The 19,080-nt window shown below is 36.9% G+C and overlaps 1 protein-coding gene across 1 annotated transcript; it reads left to right on the top strand.

The window, feature by feature from the left end:
• The first annotated feature begins 5,761 nt into the window (after nt 1–5,761).
• Nucleotides 5,762–18,565, top strand: gng13b (guanine nucleotide binding protein (G protein), gamma 13b). Its single transcript, XM_056453838.1, has 3 exons — nt 5,762–6,084; nt 10,402–10,534; nt 17,359–18,565. Exons 2-3 carry the CDS (start codon nt 10,437–10,439, stop codon nt 17,462–17,464), a joined length of 204 nt encoding a protein of 67 aa, XP_056309813.1. The 5' UTR covers nt 5,762–6,084; nt 10,402–10,436; the 3' UTR covers nt 17,465–18,565.
• Nucleotides 18,566–19,080: the final 515 nt, after the last annotated feature.

Raw genomic sequence — 19,080 nt, 5'->3', positions numbered from 1 at the left:
TTCAACAAATTTTGCCTTGTAATTTAGTCAATTACAGATATTTCAGTGAAATGTTTTGGTATGAAGTATTCTGTCATAATGAAACCAAGAGTCCCTTTCATGTTGCAGTATTTTAGTAATGCATATTGCATGTTAACAATGTTATAACGATGAACATATTATTTAAGATGATAAAGGTCATTTAGCATTTATATTGTCATGTACTTGTGAGCAAAAAGGGGTGAATGATTTGACCTGCGTTCACCTGGGCTGCATCCGAAACTGCCTACTACTCAGTAAGTACTCCATTTGAATTTAAACATACTTCTCGGCCGTTAGAAAAATACATTCTATACAGTATGAATGTGAGCAGTATGAATGGAACTTGGATGTACTACATCCACCATTTTGTCATTGTCATGTGACCTTCCTGTGTCAGTTGCGTCGCTTCAGTCCCATTCATGAATTCTCTTGCAGGGCATCATGGAATAGCGCAGCGTGCATGGGATGTGCATTTCAGAATCTTATCGGAAGTAGTAGGCCATCCGTGTACTTCTCGCATACTGATTTTTGAATTCTATGAATTTGGACATACTACTGATTTTAGCGTACTATATAGTGTGGAAGTATGCGGTTTCGGACACAGCCCTGGATAATGGTCCATTACGTTGTTCTCTCAGAGCCACAGCTAAATAGTAATAATAATAATAATAATTCCTTACATTTATATAGCGATTTTCTGGACACTCAAAGCGCTTTACACATTGGGGAGAACCTCCTCATCCACCACCAGTGTGCAGCATCCACCTGGATGACACGACGGCAGCCATATTGCACCAGACCACACACCAGCTGATTGGCAAAGAGGAGACAGAGTGATGAAGCCAATTATGGTATGGGGATGGTTAGGAGGATTTGGCCAGGATGCCGGGGTCAAACCCCTACTCTTTTTCGAAGGACATGCTGGTATTTTTAAGACCACAGAGAGTCAGGACCTCGGTTTTAATATCTCATCCAAAAGACGGCGCTCACTGAGCAGTATAGAGTCCCATCACTATACTGGGGCATTATGACCCACACAGACTGCTGGTTGGGCACCCCCTGCTGACCACACTAACACCACTTCCAGCAGTAACCCAGCTTTCCCATGTGGTCTCCCATCCAGGTACTGACCGAGTGCAGCCCTGCTTAGCTGCAGTGGGCGACTATGAGAGAGTTGCAGAGAGCTAGCTGCCGGCCTAGCTAGGTAAACCACTTAAGGTTGAAATAAGTGCAGAAATGTTGTGAATACAGAATCTCTAGCTGCTACGCTCTTGATTCCTTTGAGCTGAAACATCCATTAGAGTAGCTTATGGGCCCCTGCGCCATTGCTTTTTGAGTTACAGCACTAATGGCAGCTTCTTATGGACACCCGTCAATTTAGGACACATGGTAGGGTCTTTATCTTCAGTATGTTGTCCTAGGCTATTACGGGGTATCTGTGTAAATTCTCTTTGATGAGGAACAAATGCTTCTATGAACTGTTGTCCTACATGGCACTTAAGATACTCTTTGCATTGTGGAGCCAAAGAATAGCCAACGCACCATTAAAGGTTGACCCCATAGGCAAGTCGGCGCAGGAAGTTCTGCATTGAGGAGCCATTAACCGTATTCAGAGCAGAGCTCCATCATTCTTCCCGTATGCCCAATAAATGATGGATGCAATAAAAATAGGATGTGCTAAAGTTAGGAAGTTGATAGCTGAAGGGAAGAACTGCTCAGTGCCTAGTCAGTTTGTGAAATGCAAATATTTGAATATAACATTTACATTTCTCAATGGGGCTAAAACATGGGAAGGTTTAGCTGATACTGATAACGTGTACAATTTGAAAGCAGTCACTTTGGCGAAAAACAAATGGCTTAAATGATAATGAGTTTGGTGTGCTTAATCCATCCAGAAGTGCTGTGTGTGTGTATGGTGGAAACAGGTGCACTATTAATCTAATCAAGTCTATATTTAGCACATAGTACTTTAAATATTTATGTTCTGTCTACTGTATTTTTTCACTTTAGCTATAGCGACTGCAACGTTTTGCACATTATCTGGTCTTTTGTTTAGTTACTGAGATGAGCAGATGTTGTGGTGAAAGAATGTTTGGTTTTATAAAACAGCCCCATGGTTAATCTGTTTTGTTTCTTTCAGGTGTGTTACCGCTGGAGATGATAGAAATGTGCAGATGGCAGGCAAACCTTGGAAAGGAATAGTGTCAAACTATATGGATTGAAATATTGTAACATACCAAACTTTGGAAAGGGATATTGTCAGTGCTTTCAGGTTTATATGTGTGTAAAAGCATGCATAGTACAATACAGATGACAGAAAGCCCCAATCTTTAAGCAGAAACCTTTTGTCCATTTACAGTGAAAAATTTACATGCAAATTTGTTTTTGTTGTGTTTTGACTGTTCCTCTGCATGGATAAATATGAATACGGATATGTGGTGTACACATGGGTTCAATACTGTATATATTACAGTGGGTGGACAAATAATTGAACATGTGTATTTTTTGGTTGTTTTTACAAGAAGGGATTCTTTAGAGGTATTTTAAAACTATTCAATTTTCTAATTTATTGTAACAACTTTACCCAGAGCTACCCACGATGTGATTAGTTACCCACAGCTACAGTGCTCAGCATAATAGAGTACACCCCATTTGAAAATTGTGTCTATTTCTCAGTAAATATAGGCAATGTACTTTGGTGCATTTAAACAAAACAGATGTATTAAAAGATATTTTAAAATAATATTTTAGTCACCAAACATATTCAGAAATTGAAAGATAAAGTTAAATTCCAGCAAAATATTGCAAAAAAAAAAAAAAAAATTCTATTAAGTTTTTCCATTTCTTTGCTTCTCTTGATTTTTCCTCTTTTGTAAATTTGTATTTAATATTTTTCTATAATATATAAATTTGGGTGTACTAGTTTTTGGACCGTTATCATAAGTTATTTTGTAGATAAGCTCCAGATTTGGCTTCTAATGTATATGCGCAAATATAATATTGTATAGCTTCCTATTAAAAATACTCATTTAAAAGATAGATTTGTGAAGGCAGCATGATTCCTCAATCAGTTTTTACAACTGAAAATAAAAATAATATAGAACCTTAAACAAATAATTAACAAAGGGGTATCATTGTCTGAAGGCATGATTTGGAATAAGGATTTTTTTAAAACTAAATTAATGTTAGAAGACAAATGAAAACATATAGGTCTACCAGAATAACGTTATAACGTTATATAACATACATACACTCATCGGCCACTATATTAGGTACACCCTACTAGTGTACAACCGGGTTGGACCCCCTTTTGCCTTCAGAACTGCCTTAATCCTTCGTGCCATAGATTCAACAAGGTACTGGAAATATTCCTCAAAGATTTTGGTGCATATTGATATGATAGCATAACACAGGTGCTGCAGATTTGTCGGCTGCACATCGATGATGCAAATCTCCCATTCCATCTCAAAGGTGCTCTATTGGATTGAGATCTGGTGATTGTGGAGGCCATTTGAGTACGGTGAACTCATTGTCATGTTCAAGAAACCAGTCTGAGATGATTCATGCTTTATGACATGGCACGTTATCCTGCTGGAAGTAGCCATCAGAAGATGGGTACACTGTGGTCATAAAGGGATGAACATGGTCAGCAACAATACTCAGGTTGGCTGTGGTGACACAATGCTCAATTGGTACTAATGGGCCCAAAGTGTGCCAAGAAAATATCCCCTACACTATTACACCACCAGCAGCCTGAGCCTTTGATACAAGGCAGGATGGATCCATGCTTTCATGTTGTTGGTGCCAAATTCTGACCCTACCATCCAAATGTCGCAGCAGAAATCAAGGCTCATCCGACCAGGCAACATTCTTCCAATCTTCTATTGTCCAATTTTAATGAGCCTGTGTGAATTGTAGCCTCAGTTTCCTGTTCTTAGCTGACAGGAGTGGCACTCGGTGTGGTCTTCTGCTGCTGTAGCTCATCTGCCTCAAGGTTAGACATGTTGTGCATTCAGAGATCCTCTTTCTCATACCTCGGTTGTAACGAGTGGTTATTTGAGTTACTGTTGCCTTTCTATCAGCTTGAACCAGTCTGGCCATTCTCCTCTGACCTCTGGCATCAACAAGGCATTTGTGCCCACAGAACTGCCGCTCCCTGGATATTTTCTCTTTTTCGGACCATTCACTGTAAACTCTAGATATGGTTGTGCGTGAAAATGCCAGTAGATCAGCAGTTTCTGATCTCAAACTTACAGTTTTAAAAAAATAAAATGTGCCAGGAAGAACCAAAAATGGTTTTACACAATGATGCCATGAGTCTTCTGTAGAACCTCCAATGCCAATAAAACCCCTTAATTTTTAAGAGAGATTCTGCAAGTAAATGGCACTTTGTGGCACCATCCTAAAGATACAAAAAATCACTTTAAGGAACTTTAATAAGTTAATATTCTTCACTGGTGGGGACATTACAACCTTTTTTTTTTAAATATGCTTCACTATCTGTCACAGGCATCTGGTTGCTCTTCTGTATATTTGACTGGCTTATATTTGTAAGTCACTTTGGATAAAAATGTCTGTTAAATGAATAAAAGAAAAAATATTGGTTACACACTTTATTTTAAAATCTTTTCCCCACTATTCGGAGTTCCTTTTGGTTCTAATTTGGCTTCAACAACACAGAACTGTTGCTTTCACCACATTATTGGTTAGGAGGTTTATTCACGTGGAAACAAACATCTCCACCTTCAGACGGATAAAAGAAATTGTTTTGTGTTTGAAGTTGGAAAAAAAATGGTTTTACAAAACATGGAAACCTTTGTCGAGTTATAGTGACACTACTGATCTTGAAGCAGAAGCGGAATAAAGATTTTATATTATTTTTTCAATTTATTGATCACTTTTATTGTTAGTTTTTTCTTTGTTATTTATTTATATATTTTATTATTATTTTTTACATTTACTGTGTTACTTAATAACCATTTTGTTTTTACAGAACAGTGTATTACTTTGCCTATTTTTGTATGTTTATGATGTGTGTATATGCACAAAATGTTAATAATTTTTTTTGGCAAAAGAAAATTTTTTCCACGTTACAGTTACTACACATTTAATTACTGAGTAATATTATTTAACTAGATATATGGTTAAGGTAATGTTGAGGGTTAGGTTTAGGCTTAGGTGCATGTTATGCATATTTATTGTCATTTTTGTTATAGTTTGTACATGGACCATATATGCAACAATGATGAACATATGCATGAACATGCACAACAATATCTATCTATCTATCTATCTATCTATCTATCTATCTATCTATCTATCTATCTATCTATCTATCTATCTATCTATCTATCTATCTATCTATCTATCTATCTATCTATCTATCTATCTATCTATCTATCTATCTATCTATCTATCTATCTATCTATCTATCTATCTATCTATCTATCTATCTTTTAGAAAAAGCTTTTATGCGTTTAAAAGCATCTATATGCGACGCAAATAAAGTAACACGTTGGAGCTCTGTGTTTCCATATTAGGGCACAGCAGCTGGACAAAACGTACCAGAAGTGTATAGAAACATTTGCGTACTGAAGACCTAAACACTGACAACCTGAACAGGCAATGGGATATCGAGCGTCCTTTTGTCTCCTGCATTAGAAGAGGCATTTAGACTTTAACAGCATATATCCACCCCCCCACCCGCGCTCCCCCCTCCCGGACAGATTTTTGCCCCGGCACCTCCTCTACATTGGCCCAGCAGGGACTGAACAGCGTCCTTGCACTTTACTAGGCTGTAACCACTGCCATCAGCTCAACTTCTTCAGCATCGTTTCAGCTGTCCGTGCCGCCGCCGCCGCTGCCGGAGATTATCTTCTTTCCGTCTGCCTGACCAGTCCTTCGGCTGTTTACAGCGGATACACAATCGCCCATCGTTTTGTTTTTCCGTCACTTAGACACAGACCAGACGTATGCGTGTTTTTTGATTAATCTAAGGACATTTACAAATAGATAAGAGCAGTCTGCGCCAAACAGGGGATTACTCAAAGATACATCACCGAGGTAAGCGACACCAATGTACATTTAATAATCGTATCCGTGCTTGACTGCTGACTTAACTTGTGATGTTACCGATTGATAGCCATAAAATCTTATCCTTTGCATTTTCATATTTTTTTACTCCCACCATCACCGTGGAGGCTGCAAGCGATTTTACCGGTGTTACATAAAAACTTGGATTTTCAGCGTCCTGCTTTTACCTCATCCGTCCCTCTTTTTTGATTAATAAAATCATAGGGTTATTTAAACGTAGCCTATATTCACAGCAGGGAGGAAAGAAGGAATCCTAATTCTGAAGAAGCTCCTTTATAGTTTGATCTGCTCTGTGAAATCCAAATATACCCATTAGAGGAAACTGAGATACAGCAAGTCATGCTGGTCTTCATTGGATGAATGTGTAGCTACAAAAATCCAGCCATCATATTTATTAACAAATGTGATTTATTTTCATCCTTAGCATATTTGCACATCAGTTAGAATACAATATAGCTGAGGAGTTTCATAATAAACGTGCTTTTGTTTGGAAATTGCTGCATATTTTAAAATCAAATTAAAATGCCATCCCTCCTATTTGGATGCTGACCTACATCATTGAACGACCTACATGAAGAACTTGGCTTGGGAAGTTTGTCATGGTCCTACTCCATTTAATATGTCACACTGTCCAACTGTACTGATGGCTGCATATCATATCATAAAGCAAAAACAAACCCCAGGGATGTCATTCATGCATTTCATCAATTATTTTACAGCGTCTGGAATATTTGGTTCATTTGGTTGAATGGGTATATAGGGGGGAAAGGGTTTATGCCTTGCGGCAAACTATTGTATATTCTGGGACACTATTGATTCTGTTTGGGGCTTCAGTGAAGCACTGAAATCACTGTTCTGCTTTTGTTATATTGGAACACCATGTTCAAAATATTTCTACAACAACTCCACGTAATTTAAAGGGGAAAAATTAAGATTAACTCACCATTTACTCTCCCTCAGATTGTTCCACACCTTTATGAGCTTATTTTTTCTGTAGAACACAAAAGAAGATTTTGAAGAATCCATTAGTAATTGACATCCATTAATAGACAAAAAGTCAATGGTTACCAGTTTTTAACATTCTTCAAAATATCTTATTTTGGGTGAACTGTCACTTTAAAGGGATAGTTCACCCAAAAATGAAAATTTACTCAGTAATTATTCTCCCTCATCTGGTTCCAAACTTTCATGATCTTTCTTCTGTCGAACACAAAAGAAGATATTTTGAAGAAGGCTGAAAAGCTGTAACCATTTACTTCCATAGTATGATACCTTCTTTTGTGTTTAACTGAAGAAAGAACGGTTGAGTAAAGGATGACAGAAATGACATTTTTGGGCAAACTATACCTTTAAGTATTTATGGATGATTAGAGGGAAGTGGAAAGTTTTAGGGCACTACAGTTTCCAAACATCTTTGTCCCTCAACCATTTGCTTTGAAGAACATCATGGTCTCTCAAGCTGCTGTGAGTGTGTTTAGTCTCAGATAGTGAAATCAGAGCTTTTAGAGAGAGCGAGGCTCCAGTGTCTGGCTGGTGTTGCTGGGAAGCGCTTAAAAGCCTTTATGGGACGGATGTAGAGAGGCAGCAGAACACCTGCATGCTGAACTGTCTCTGCTCTCTGGCTCACACTCATGCCCTAATGCTGGACTGCTCTCAAGACTCCAACTCTGATTCCCCTCAAACCCCTGCTTAGAGAGGAACAAACATCAGACAACCAATTGATGACTTCATTTATTTGAAGGCTAAATACATGCACACAGTCCATTTGAGAACAACAGGGACTAGATCTGTTTAACTGGGATTTGAGTCAAGAGTATAATGTAGCGTGACTGAATCAACCTCATGTTGGACTACACCAATAATAATAATAAAAAAAGGTTAAATCAGGAAGCATTGATGCCTGAAGGTAATTTTTATGATTAATTTTACTATTCAGCATTTAATTAAATTTCTTTTAATAAAAAGTATTTACTTGCCTTATTTAACAATGGTTCTATAGTGTATTGTACAATACACAATGCGGTACTAAGGAATATTAAGTAACTTTGGGTTAGTACTAATGTTAAGGTCACATAATTATACATCAATGTTTGTTATTACTAGGCATGGGCCAGTATAAGATTCTGACAGTATTATAACCTTGGATAAAAATATCATGGTTTCATGTTATTGTGATTACTGCTCTAAAATATATTCCTTTTAAATGTCTGGGGAAAAAACAAAAACTTTTTTTCCCCTTTGAACACAATATATTTTATTTTGAGAAACTTTTTAAATATTTTGGAGTAGTAAACATTAAATAATTCAAATAAACCATTGACTTCTGCAGTCTTCATTAGTGTCAAAAACACTGATTTCTTTACAATTTAAAATGGCATCTTTGGATATCTCTTCTCCTGGAGATACTGTTGTCCTAAAAACTTAAAAGAAACCTTACATATACCGTAGGAAGAGTATAGCAGAAAATTTTGGCGGTCTTAAAACCTTGACTTTTCCTAACCGTGGTATATCTTGAAAACAGTTATCGTCCTATGCCTAGTTATTACTATAGTATATGTGTAGCATGCAGTGTTGGGCAGTAGCGTCGCTACAAGTAGTAACGCCACAAGCTTAACTACATTTCTCAGTAGCGTGGCGGTAGCGTCGCTACTTTCTAAATCAAATAGCTTTTCAGTAGCGAAGCTATTTTATTAGTCAAGTAGCGCAGTAGCGTCCACAAAGCTACATTTACCGATCGCGGTAATAGCTTAGATGTAGCTAAGCTACTTTTGCCATGTAGCTTTTGGCTTAGCTTGCTACATTTCCCAGTGGGGTAGCTTTTAGTGTAGTTAAGCTACATTTTAAGTAGAGTAGCTAATAACTTAGCTCACTACATTTTTCAAGTAGTTTGCCCAACACTGGTAGCATGTAATAAGGACACCTTAAAATAAGGTTTCAATTTGTATTTTAATTATATTTTTTGTTTTTCAACAAAAGGAAAAAGTGAAAACGTGTGAGAAAGCAAATACTAAAATCAATCATTTAGCACAATCAAGATTAATGAAAAGAGGATTATAGTATTAATTACAACTATTTCTATACAAATGATAATTAAATACTAATTATTGTAGCAGTAAATGTAACAGAAGAGCCATTACAAAATGGCTTGAGAAGTAATGGTATTGCTTGTTTTTATTCATTCATTCATTTTCTTTCGGCTTAGTCTCTTTATTCATAAGGGGTCACCACAGCGGAATGAACCATCAACTTATCAAGCATATGTTTAACATGGCAGATGCCCTTCCAGTTGCAACTCGGTACTGGGAAACATCCATACACACTCATTCACACACATACACTATGACCAATTTAGTTTATTCATTTCACCGGAAACCGGAGCACCCAGAGGAAACCCACAGCAACAAGGAGAAAACATGCAGACGCCACACATAAAACACCAACTGACCCAGCCAAGGACTTGAACCAGTGACCTTCTTGCTGTGATGCGACAGTGCTAACCACTGAGCCACCGTGTCACCTGCATTGCTTGTTTTATTTAAGATAAATTAAATATATAATAATAAGCATATAGGTAGAAACCTATTGTTAAGTTGTTTATGATTAATTAATTCTATTTACTATTTAGCAATTTAATAAAATATTAAAAATGTAGTTTTTAATGGGGTATTTTAATTAACTTTCAACAATAAAGTAAAAAAAAAGAAAAGGTGAACAATCAAATGGTTAAAAAAAAAATTTATCATATTTCACATCATAATCACATATATATTCACTAGAAACCCTGAAACGTAGATCAAATTATTGTGGTAGTCAAAGCAATAGAATGAACTTCACAAAAAATGATTTAGAGGTAATTGCATTGAACAAAAACATATAATTTTAAGACCCAACAGAAACAGCTATAGCCAAAATGTGTAAATACCAAATTTGTTGGGAAAATACCCAAAATTAGGAAGATAAAACTGTAAAAAATAACCAAATAAGCAATACAAAATGTGGCTTCAGATTCATTTGTCAACGCTTTATTTGTTTTCATGTCACTGAACATAACCAATCTGCTCAGCATGGATGTACAAATCATATCCACAAACCATTAGTGGCGTACACATCAAATAGTGTGAGGTGCAGCTTTGGCAAGATTTTTAACTGCAATTTATGCACTGTTGAAGATACATCAGAATAAGGACACATTTATTTTTGGAGCCCGTAGAATCACAGAGCCATGTGAAAACAGTTTCAGTACAAGAATCTGTTTTGAGACACAATGTCTTCTTTCTTGTCATTTAGGTCTAGACTGATCACTTCCACAACAAGCCGCAGTCATGGACGAGATGGACTTGCCCCAGATGAAGAAGGAGGTAGAAAGCCTGAAGTACCAACTGGCCTTCAAAAGGGAGAAATCCTCAAAGACAGTGACAGAGTGAGTTGGCTCCTTTGTTTTTCATACTGTGATAGTCTCTGCCACAACCCATATATTTTACGCTGTCGCCCCGTATCACAACCCAAAAGATAATAATGACTTGTTCTATTTTTGGTGCTTTATATCATCTAATAAAGTACACAAAAACAGCAACATCATTCTTTTATTACACAACATTTTCACTTGATTCTTGTTAGTCAGTCATGCTGTTCAATACGTAAGGGATAAAGTACATCCATGCGGTTGTTATACCAGAATAAGACCATACAGGCTTATCAGTTGTTGTTTAAGCCTGAAGGCTTTAATTATGCGCAAACCACTGCCTCGATGTACTTTATGCTGCTTATACACGGCTACAAAATGTAAATATTAGACACAAGACATTGTAATGGTTTTAAAAATTAATCGCATAACTAACAGAACTGAACATGGCTGATACAGTAACCTAAGTATTATTTGGTTAGAAGATGGCTGTCTAAAACAGCGTTGTGACAGATGCATATACAGTAAATAAAATATTCACTCATACCTGATACCTGGATGAGCCTGTGTTATTACTTTAAGCGGTTGTTATCTAGGAATAACACACATTAGAATGTCATGACTGACCAGTCCAGTATTCCAGAGAGCTGCACTCAAAAACATATATTTTTACTTGTTCAAACTACTTATATAAAAATGAGCTGAAACAATACAATCCTTGAGACTTCATTGGGACAACTTAATTTTTTTATGTTCAATCCACATAAATTTGTTAAAAGTGTTAAGTTAACTTAATCGATTTGTGTCGGGACAACATGAATGAATAGTGTGGAACCCTGCATTTTTTACAGTGTGTGTTATATTGTGTTATAATAAACACTAAACTTTATAATTGGCTGTTATTTTGGCAATATAATAGTGCTAGTTTCGTGACACTTTGTGGTTTCTCTTTGTGCTTTTTAATGGAAAATATATTTGAGAATTGGATCAGTTTTGTGACAATGCTGCTGCAGAAACTGAATTTATAGGGCTTCCATAATATATACAAAGGTTTAGGGTCAGTAAGATGGATTTAAGCATTTCAAACACATCCTAAACACTTCATATTGAATTGAATCACATTAGAGCAGGCATCAGGAATTTATAAGTGGGGTGGCAAAAGTGACTCCATGTTTAAAAAATAGGTGCAAATTATGTATGTAAAATAGTGTAGTAAAAGTGCATTAACTACAGTTCAAAAGTTTGGGAACAGTTAGATTTTGAATGATCCCGTGAAGTGCTTTGAAATATGCATTTTATTCTGTTTGACATAATCTCAACCGAAACAGGATGAGTGGGTGGGACTTAAAGGAGCTCCTCCCCTTTTTGTGTTTTGTTGTATCAGCGCTCTGCTGGTGAGAGTGCTTGAGCTCAAGTGCATCAAATCAAAAGCAAATGAGAAGCGTCTTGAAGGGAGCGGGGCATGTCAGATTCTAGAGAGCATTTGATTGGTTATGATTTGATGAGAAACTGAAGTTTGAGGTGACATGAGTAAAACCCTTGGTCCATTTAAGGGAAAGTGACAAACTGCAAACTTTACATGTTTATATCAGTTTTATATCTTCTAAGCGCAAATTTTGTCAATGTTTTGGGGCACACTAGCTTATAGATATCCTAAAAATGACTAATACAGATACTAACATCTAAAGAACTTTATTATAATTTCATGGGGCTTTAATGATTTTTAAAGTCTCTTATGTGCAGCAGAAAAATAATAAAAATGTTACTATTGTGAAACTACAGGGTGGGCCATTTATGTGGATACACCTTAATAAAATGGGAATGGTTTTTGATATTAATGTTCTGTTTGTGGCACATTAGTTTAAGTGAGGGGGCTTGTAAATAACTCATGAAAGAATAAAGTAACGTTTAAAACCAAGCACACCATTGTTTTTATTGTGAAATTCTCAATAAGTTTATTAGGGTGTGTCCATATAAATGGCCCCTGGTTTTTATAACTATTTCTAAAAACAAATCTTTCAGGATGACAGTAGATAAAAGTTTTCTAGCTATTTTATTATTCAGTAAACTATAAAGTGCAATTTAAAGGTTTAACAAGGTTATTGGACAACAGTGGATTGTTCTGTAGCCAAACCAAAAAAAAAAAAGAATTCTAAAGGGGGGGAATAATATTGACCTTCAGAATTATTAATAAAAAATTGCTTTCATTCCAGCTAAACTAAAAGAAATAAGATTCTCCAGAGGAACAAATATTTTATGTTTTGCATTATTTTGTACTTTTTGGAATACTGTTATGCCTCTGCACAATAGGAAAGCAATCATTAACCGATTTCACTATTAACCGCACTTTAATCCATTACGGTAAATTAATCGTAAATGCTTCTCAACATCGCGTTTCTACACGGAACAAAACTGCTGCACACGCAAGTTTATTACTCCTTTTCTTGTGCGCATATTGAGAGTGTTAAAATATAAGCAGTTTTCATGTGATTTGACTACTAAAGTAGTTGTGTTTTGAAATGAATGCATAATAATCGTGCTAACCGTGAAATCGTAATTATTCCTCAGACTATAATCGTTGCATCCCTACTGCACAACTCTGGTTTGCACTCCTTGCCATGTGCCCTTAAGTGTAATTGTATTGTTTACAATTTTTTTATTTTTACTTATATTTTTAGATTATATTATATGTGTAATTGTATTTATTGTAATTTCTTTTTAAAATTCTACTTTTTGTATTAATATTATATATTAGGCACCTAGGGCTAATAAGTTTGACTCTATAACACTAGATTGTTGCATTGTAGTACAGGTAATGTAAGTAAGAAATCATTTAAATAATAAAATAACCCCAATCAACATTTATTGTATGTTATTATTTTCATAAACATTCATCCTATGAGCTAAAGAATATACTGTTTATTCTTTAGAAATAATTGGTGAAATATTCCCCTAACTTATTCACTCACCATAACGCCATAGCCCGTTTACATGGATAGTCATCAGTTTCAGTGAATTTCCCAAAACTCTTTCCTGATTGAATAACCCAACGCTACCATGAACTATCTGCAGTTATTCCTGAATTTGCAGGTTCACCTCATATGAGGCTGCCCAGAGGCCACGTCCTCTTGGTGATTGTTCAGGACAAAGCTAATGCTCTCAGATCTCTGGTGCTTTACTCTTCAATTTGAGAGCAAGCGTGGCCTCTTAGTCACACCCTCCACTGTCGCATTACAGTGACATCTCATTTCCCTGCGACCCAGGGCTCTCTTCCTGAAATATTCACAATGGTAATTTCTCTGTTTCGAATTCAATTGTAGTGGGCAGTAGTAAACAGGCCGTTTACACCAGCAGACTGCTTCCTCAAGTGTTTTGTGCAGTTCAGATGAATAAGCAGTTGTGAAGTTATCACAAAATTTGTTAATGACGGCTTAAAGAACTGCGTTTGGGTTTGAATGGAGTCTCATTCAGCTAAGAACATCACTCTCGTTTTGGACATATCATTTCTATTAATCGCCTGTGATGGATGGTGCTTCCGCAAAGAGTTTTATGATTATCACCCTCATCTATCATTTGTTCAGCATGGATGAGATCTTGCATGACCCCAATTCTTTAAAGGGACAGTTCACACCCACAAAAAAAGAATAAATCTTGTCATCATTTACTCATTCTAGACATGTAAGATGTTCACTCTTCCTCAGAAAAAAAAAAATATATATATATATATATATTTATTTGAATGGAATCGGGAGAGATTTCTGCCTCTCCGTTAAAACAACGTTCAATACAAAATTTGAAACCACTGAAATATTACATTGTGCAATTTTTCTGACCATTACATCATTTAAAATACTTTCAATGTTTAATATTTGTGTATATATGAGCACATTTTTCTTAGATACATGTAAGCAAAGGGTATGTGCACACATAAATTTTTATAGATGTATGCATGCGTTTGTCTGTGGAGACTGTTAAATAGGGTTGCCAGGTCCAAGAACAATTTTCAGCCTAATGACTACTGAAAACCCGGCCAAAATGAATGAAATGTAGCCCCTTTTTTCCTTGTCCAATCAGAATAAAGGGAAAGTTTTACTTCATCTGATATTTTGTAATATACATACTTGTAGATACAGTGTACCTGACAAAAGTCTTGTCGCCAATCTAAGTTTTAGGAACAATAACTTGACGTTGATCATTTGGTATCAGAAGCGGCTTATGTCACTTCACAGAAATAATGTACAGTAGAGAATATAAAGTCATGGTGCAGTGGAAAAAGAATTATTATTGTGTATGACTCCCATGGGCTTGGAGGACTGCATTCATACATCTCTGCAATGACTCATTAATAAAGTCATCTAGAATGGCAAAGAAAGCGTTCTTGGAGGACTCCCAGAGTTCATCAAGATTCTTTGGATTAATCTTCAGTGCCTCCTCCATCTTACCCCAGACATACTTTATAATGTTCATGTCTGGTGACTGCGCTGGCCAATCCTAGAGCACCTTGACCTTCTTTGCTTTCAGAAACTTTGATGTGAAGGCTGAAGTATGAGAAGGAGTGCTATCCTGCTGAAACATTTGCCCACTCCTGTGGTTTGTAATGTAATGGGCAGTGCAAATGTCTTGATACCTCAGGCTGTTGATGTCGCCATCCACTCTGCAGATCTCTCACACGCCCCCATACTGAATGTAACCCCAAACCATGATTTTTCCTTCACCAAACTTGACTGATTTCTGTGAGAATCTTGGGTCCATGTGTGTTCCAATAGGACTTCTGCAGTATTTGGGATGATTGTGATGCAGTTCAACAGATGATGCATTAGAGAAATCTACCTTCTGACATTTTTCCAAATGATCAACTACAAGTCAAGTTATTATTTGTTGCTCTTACAACTGAGATTGACGACAAGACTTTTGTCAGGTAGCATATGTGTTAAAGTACAAACTTACTTTATGCACAAAAAATAAAACTCATAAGTAGCTTTCTCAGGTGTGGGCATAACTAACATTCCGCTCACACAGTTATACTTGCCCACTTGCAGCAGCTTTTTAGTTGCCAGGTATGCATTCCACAATCAAATGTTCATTAAGAAATGATTTCGTTTTCATTTTCTATTAGAGAAAAGAAAGAATTTTGGCAACTGTGGCACATTATAATATATCCCCCAAAAAACAACCCACCACTTCATGTTTATTCCAGCAACTGCATTTGCAAAAGAGCCCAATTGTGGGCAAAACTGCAACCATGGCAACACTAGTGTAAGGGCAGAGTTTGTATATGTGCATTTCATTTGGCATTTAAGCAAAAGGTTTGTATGTATGCTCATGTAACAGATGTATGAGCATTATTTGAGCCTTTTAATACTGGAATGTCTACTTAATATGTGTATGTGTTCATGTATGAACTTTTTAAGCTCTGCATGGTGCCTCATACCACATAGTATAAATTCTGTCATATTAAGCAACAAAGTACTGGCGTGATGCTAAGAGATTTGTGTTTTGCAGTTTTACTGCAGCTCTTTACAATAATTGGTTCTTCTCAAAGTGATGTTAACAACACAAATGAACTAGGTATGGGCTGGTATAAGATTCTGACAGTATGATAACCAATAAAAATATCCTGGTTTCACAATATTGTGATTACCGCTCTAATATATGCTCTTTTAAAAAGTCTGGGTAAAAAACAAAACCTTTTTCCCCTTTGAACACTTTATATACACAATATAAAGTAATCAAACTCGGAATGCATGTCTATGCGTTTAACCACAAGACTAGATGCACAAACAGACCAAAGTACAAATTTTAGTGATTCAGATTGAAATTGTTTTTGATAATTCACGTTGACATTTTTTACAAACAGCAACGCTGCACAATGCATGAAAAGTAATATTCAAAAAAGCATATTATAAGCACTTTGAAATGTTCCAACAGTAATCTAAAGAAAAAAACATTCTTTAGGAATTTATATGGAAGGGACTATATTTCATCAATAAAGATTAGATTTCATTTAGATTTTGCCACACAGAAAGCAGCATTGTTTTATAAATTTTAATTAAATCGGTGGAGTCTTCAAACATTACTTCAAACATTCCTTTTTGAACATTCTGAAGTTTGAACCTGTGTTTTCTAAAGAGCAAATGCCTTATGAGTTGGAAATGACATTATGGAGAAAATGATGGCAGAACACCCGCCATTTGTGGCGGCACAGTGGCTCAGTGGTTATCACTGCCGCCTCACACCAAGAAGGTCACTGGTTTGAGTCCCGGCTGGAGACTGTGTGGATTTTGCATGTTCTCCTCATGTTGGTGTAGGTTTCCTCCGAGTGCTCCGGTTTCCCCCAAAGTCCAAGGACATCCACTATAAGTAAACTGAATAAGCTAAATTGGCTGTACTGTATATGTGTGTTTGTGTGAATAAGTGTGTATGGGTGTTTCACAGTACTGTGTTGCGGCATCCACTGCGTAAAACATATGCTGGAATAGTTGGCGGTTCATTACAGAGACTAAGCCAAAGGAAAATGAATGAATGAATGAATGAATGAATGAATGAATGAATGAATGAGATCACTTAAACTAGCTTTTGCGTGAACAAAGTTTCTAATGAAGTCTCACATGTTTCCTGAAGAGGAGCAAAAGCCTTATGAGTTTGGAATGCCATTATGGCTGAGAAAATGATGGCAGAATTTTCATATTTGGGTGAACTAACCCCTGATGTTCAAGTCCAAAACAAATCTCTGCTCTATTTACTTCTAAACACCCACAATCTTGCATCAAATGTGAGTTTTGCTACATTAAATAGGTTGCATTGTGTACCAGAATGAAAAAGCTCTCTCCCTCTTTCTCCAGCCTGGTCAAGTGGATCGAGGAGTGTGTGCCCGAGGACCCTTTCCTGAATCCCGAGCTGATGAAGAACAACCCCTGGGTGGAGAAGGGCAAGTGTGTGCTTCTATAAAAAAACAAAGAGCGTAGCAGCAGCAACAGCAGCAGCAGCAGCGGTCGCCCCAGCCCTCCGTCTGAGCCTCCACCAGCCTGACAGGATCACACGGCGCTTGCTCTCTTCTTTCATTCCCTCACCATGAATGTACAGCAGTTTAGCATCCACTGCACAATAAACACACACAACATTAGCTCTATATAGTCCCAATTTGACACTTTGACATGCATTACTATTATATTTATAACCATCGACTATATCTTTATATGCGGTTAGTGGAATTTCTCTTCAACTTAAGCGTCCTCGTTGCTACTTGCATGCTTGATCTTGAGTTCAAGCATGTAGTGTCGACAAATGCCCGAAAAGGCCGGTCAGACCACAAACTGCCTGACAGAGGCGTCCGAAAGGGCAAGTTTCTCCTCTGTCAAGCAGCATGTTCTTTCTTCCTGCAGGCCTGCGCACTATTTACACCACACTCGGCACTCTCACTTACAGAGCGTTTTTAAACATGTACAGTTCGTTTTAATTTATTGACTTATTTATGATCGGTAATTTATTTATTTATGGTTTGATTCACCACTGAAGCTGTCGGCGCCGACTGCTTTAGACGCTACAATGGACCTGCTGTTGTTCGGCTGCACCCTTCCTTCCTCGAAAGCTAAAGGATTTAACAACAACAAACAAACAACAACGCATCTTGCCAGGTCACCATCGAATACTGCCTTGTACACAATTTCCTTAAAAAGAATGTATGTGTGTTGCGAGGGACTAGTAAACCATCAGCACCCTTAAGAATCGAAAGGATATGCAAATGGAGAGGTTGTGCACTGGCCAAGGCTTTTTTCTTTTTCTTTTCTCTTCTTAGATTAATAGCTCGATCTGCACTTACAGCAAGGATGTGGGGTTAATTTATGACTTTTGATTTGTTCATGTTTTTATATATTCAAATGGTAGAAACCTGTCTAAATATCTAGAGGTGTGTTACATATGAGAATGCTTTGAGAAGAAAAAAAAATATGCATAAGATCAAGTACTAGTTTAATAACGAGCAATAAGTGATTAAATTTTTTTATTGAATGTTTTACAAAACATCTTATTGAATAAAGTAGAGGATTTTTAGACAGCTTCAATGTCATTTGTGTGTTTAATTGGGTGTGTGTTGTGCCGAGTTTTGTATTGTATATCTAACTAAATCGAGATCAAATAATGACTGCTGTCAGTTCAACACAGTCACTTATTAAAGAGCCCCTATTTTTGAAAATGACCTTCCATGCAGTGTGTGGCACAGCTCTAAGTGAAGTGAAATATCCAGCTAAGGCTTAAATCTGAAAGCGCACCGTGTTTAAAACTACTGATTCATATATAAAAGAGTCGACTTATAGTGGTTCGAATGAATCGCCGCTGTAACGAGTCTTTAGCCGTGTCGGAGTGACGTCGATATTGAACTCAAGCCCCGCCCAATTGTTGCGCATGCAGACTCGAGAAAATTGAAACCCCCAGCCCTGCCCACAAACACTGCAGAAAGAAAAAGAGGAAGACAAACACTGTAGCAGATCCCGGTTGAATCAAGTTGCGAAGACGCTGTGCTCTGAAGTGCGAGGGAAAGTTAGTGTTACTTTCTGTACCCAAAGATG

Source organism: Danio aesculapii, chromosome 3, assembly GCF_903798145.1.
Source record: "Danio aesculapii chromosome 3, fDanAes4.1, whole genome shotgun sequence".
Classification (NCBI taxonomy): Eukaryota; Metazoa; Chordata; class Actinopteri; order Cypriniformes; family Danionidae; genus Danio; species Danio aesculapii.
Note: the sequence above shows the minus strand (reverse complement) of the source record. Positions and strands in the feature narration are given on the sequence as shown.

Bases quoted from the DNA above. Each gene is read 5' to 3' on its own strand.
- gng13b (XM_056453838.1), top strand. From the start codon at position 10,437: ATGGACGAGATGGACTTGCCCCAGATGAAGAAGGAGGTAGAAAGCCTG. The intron at 10,535-17,358 runs GTGAGTTGGCTC...CTCTTTCTCCAG, and splicing joins TCCTCAAAGACAGTGACAGA to CCTGGTCAAGTGGATCGAGG.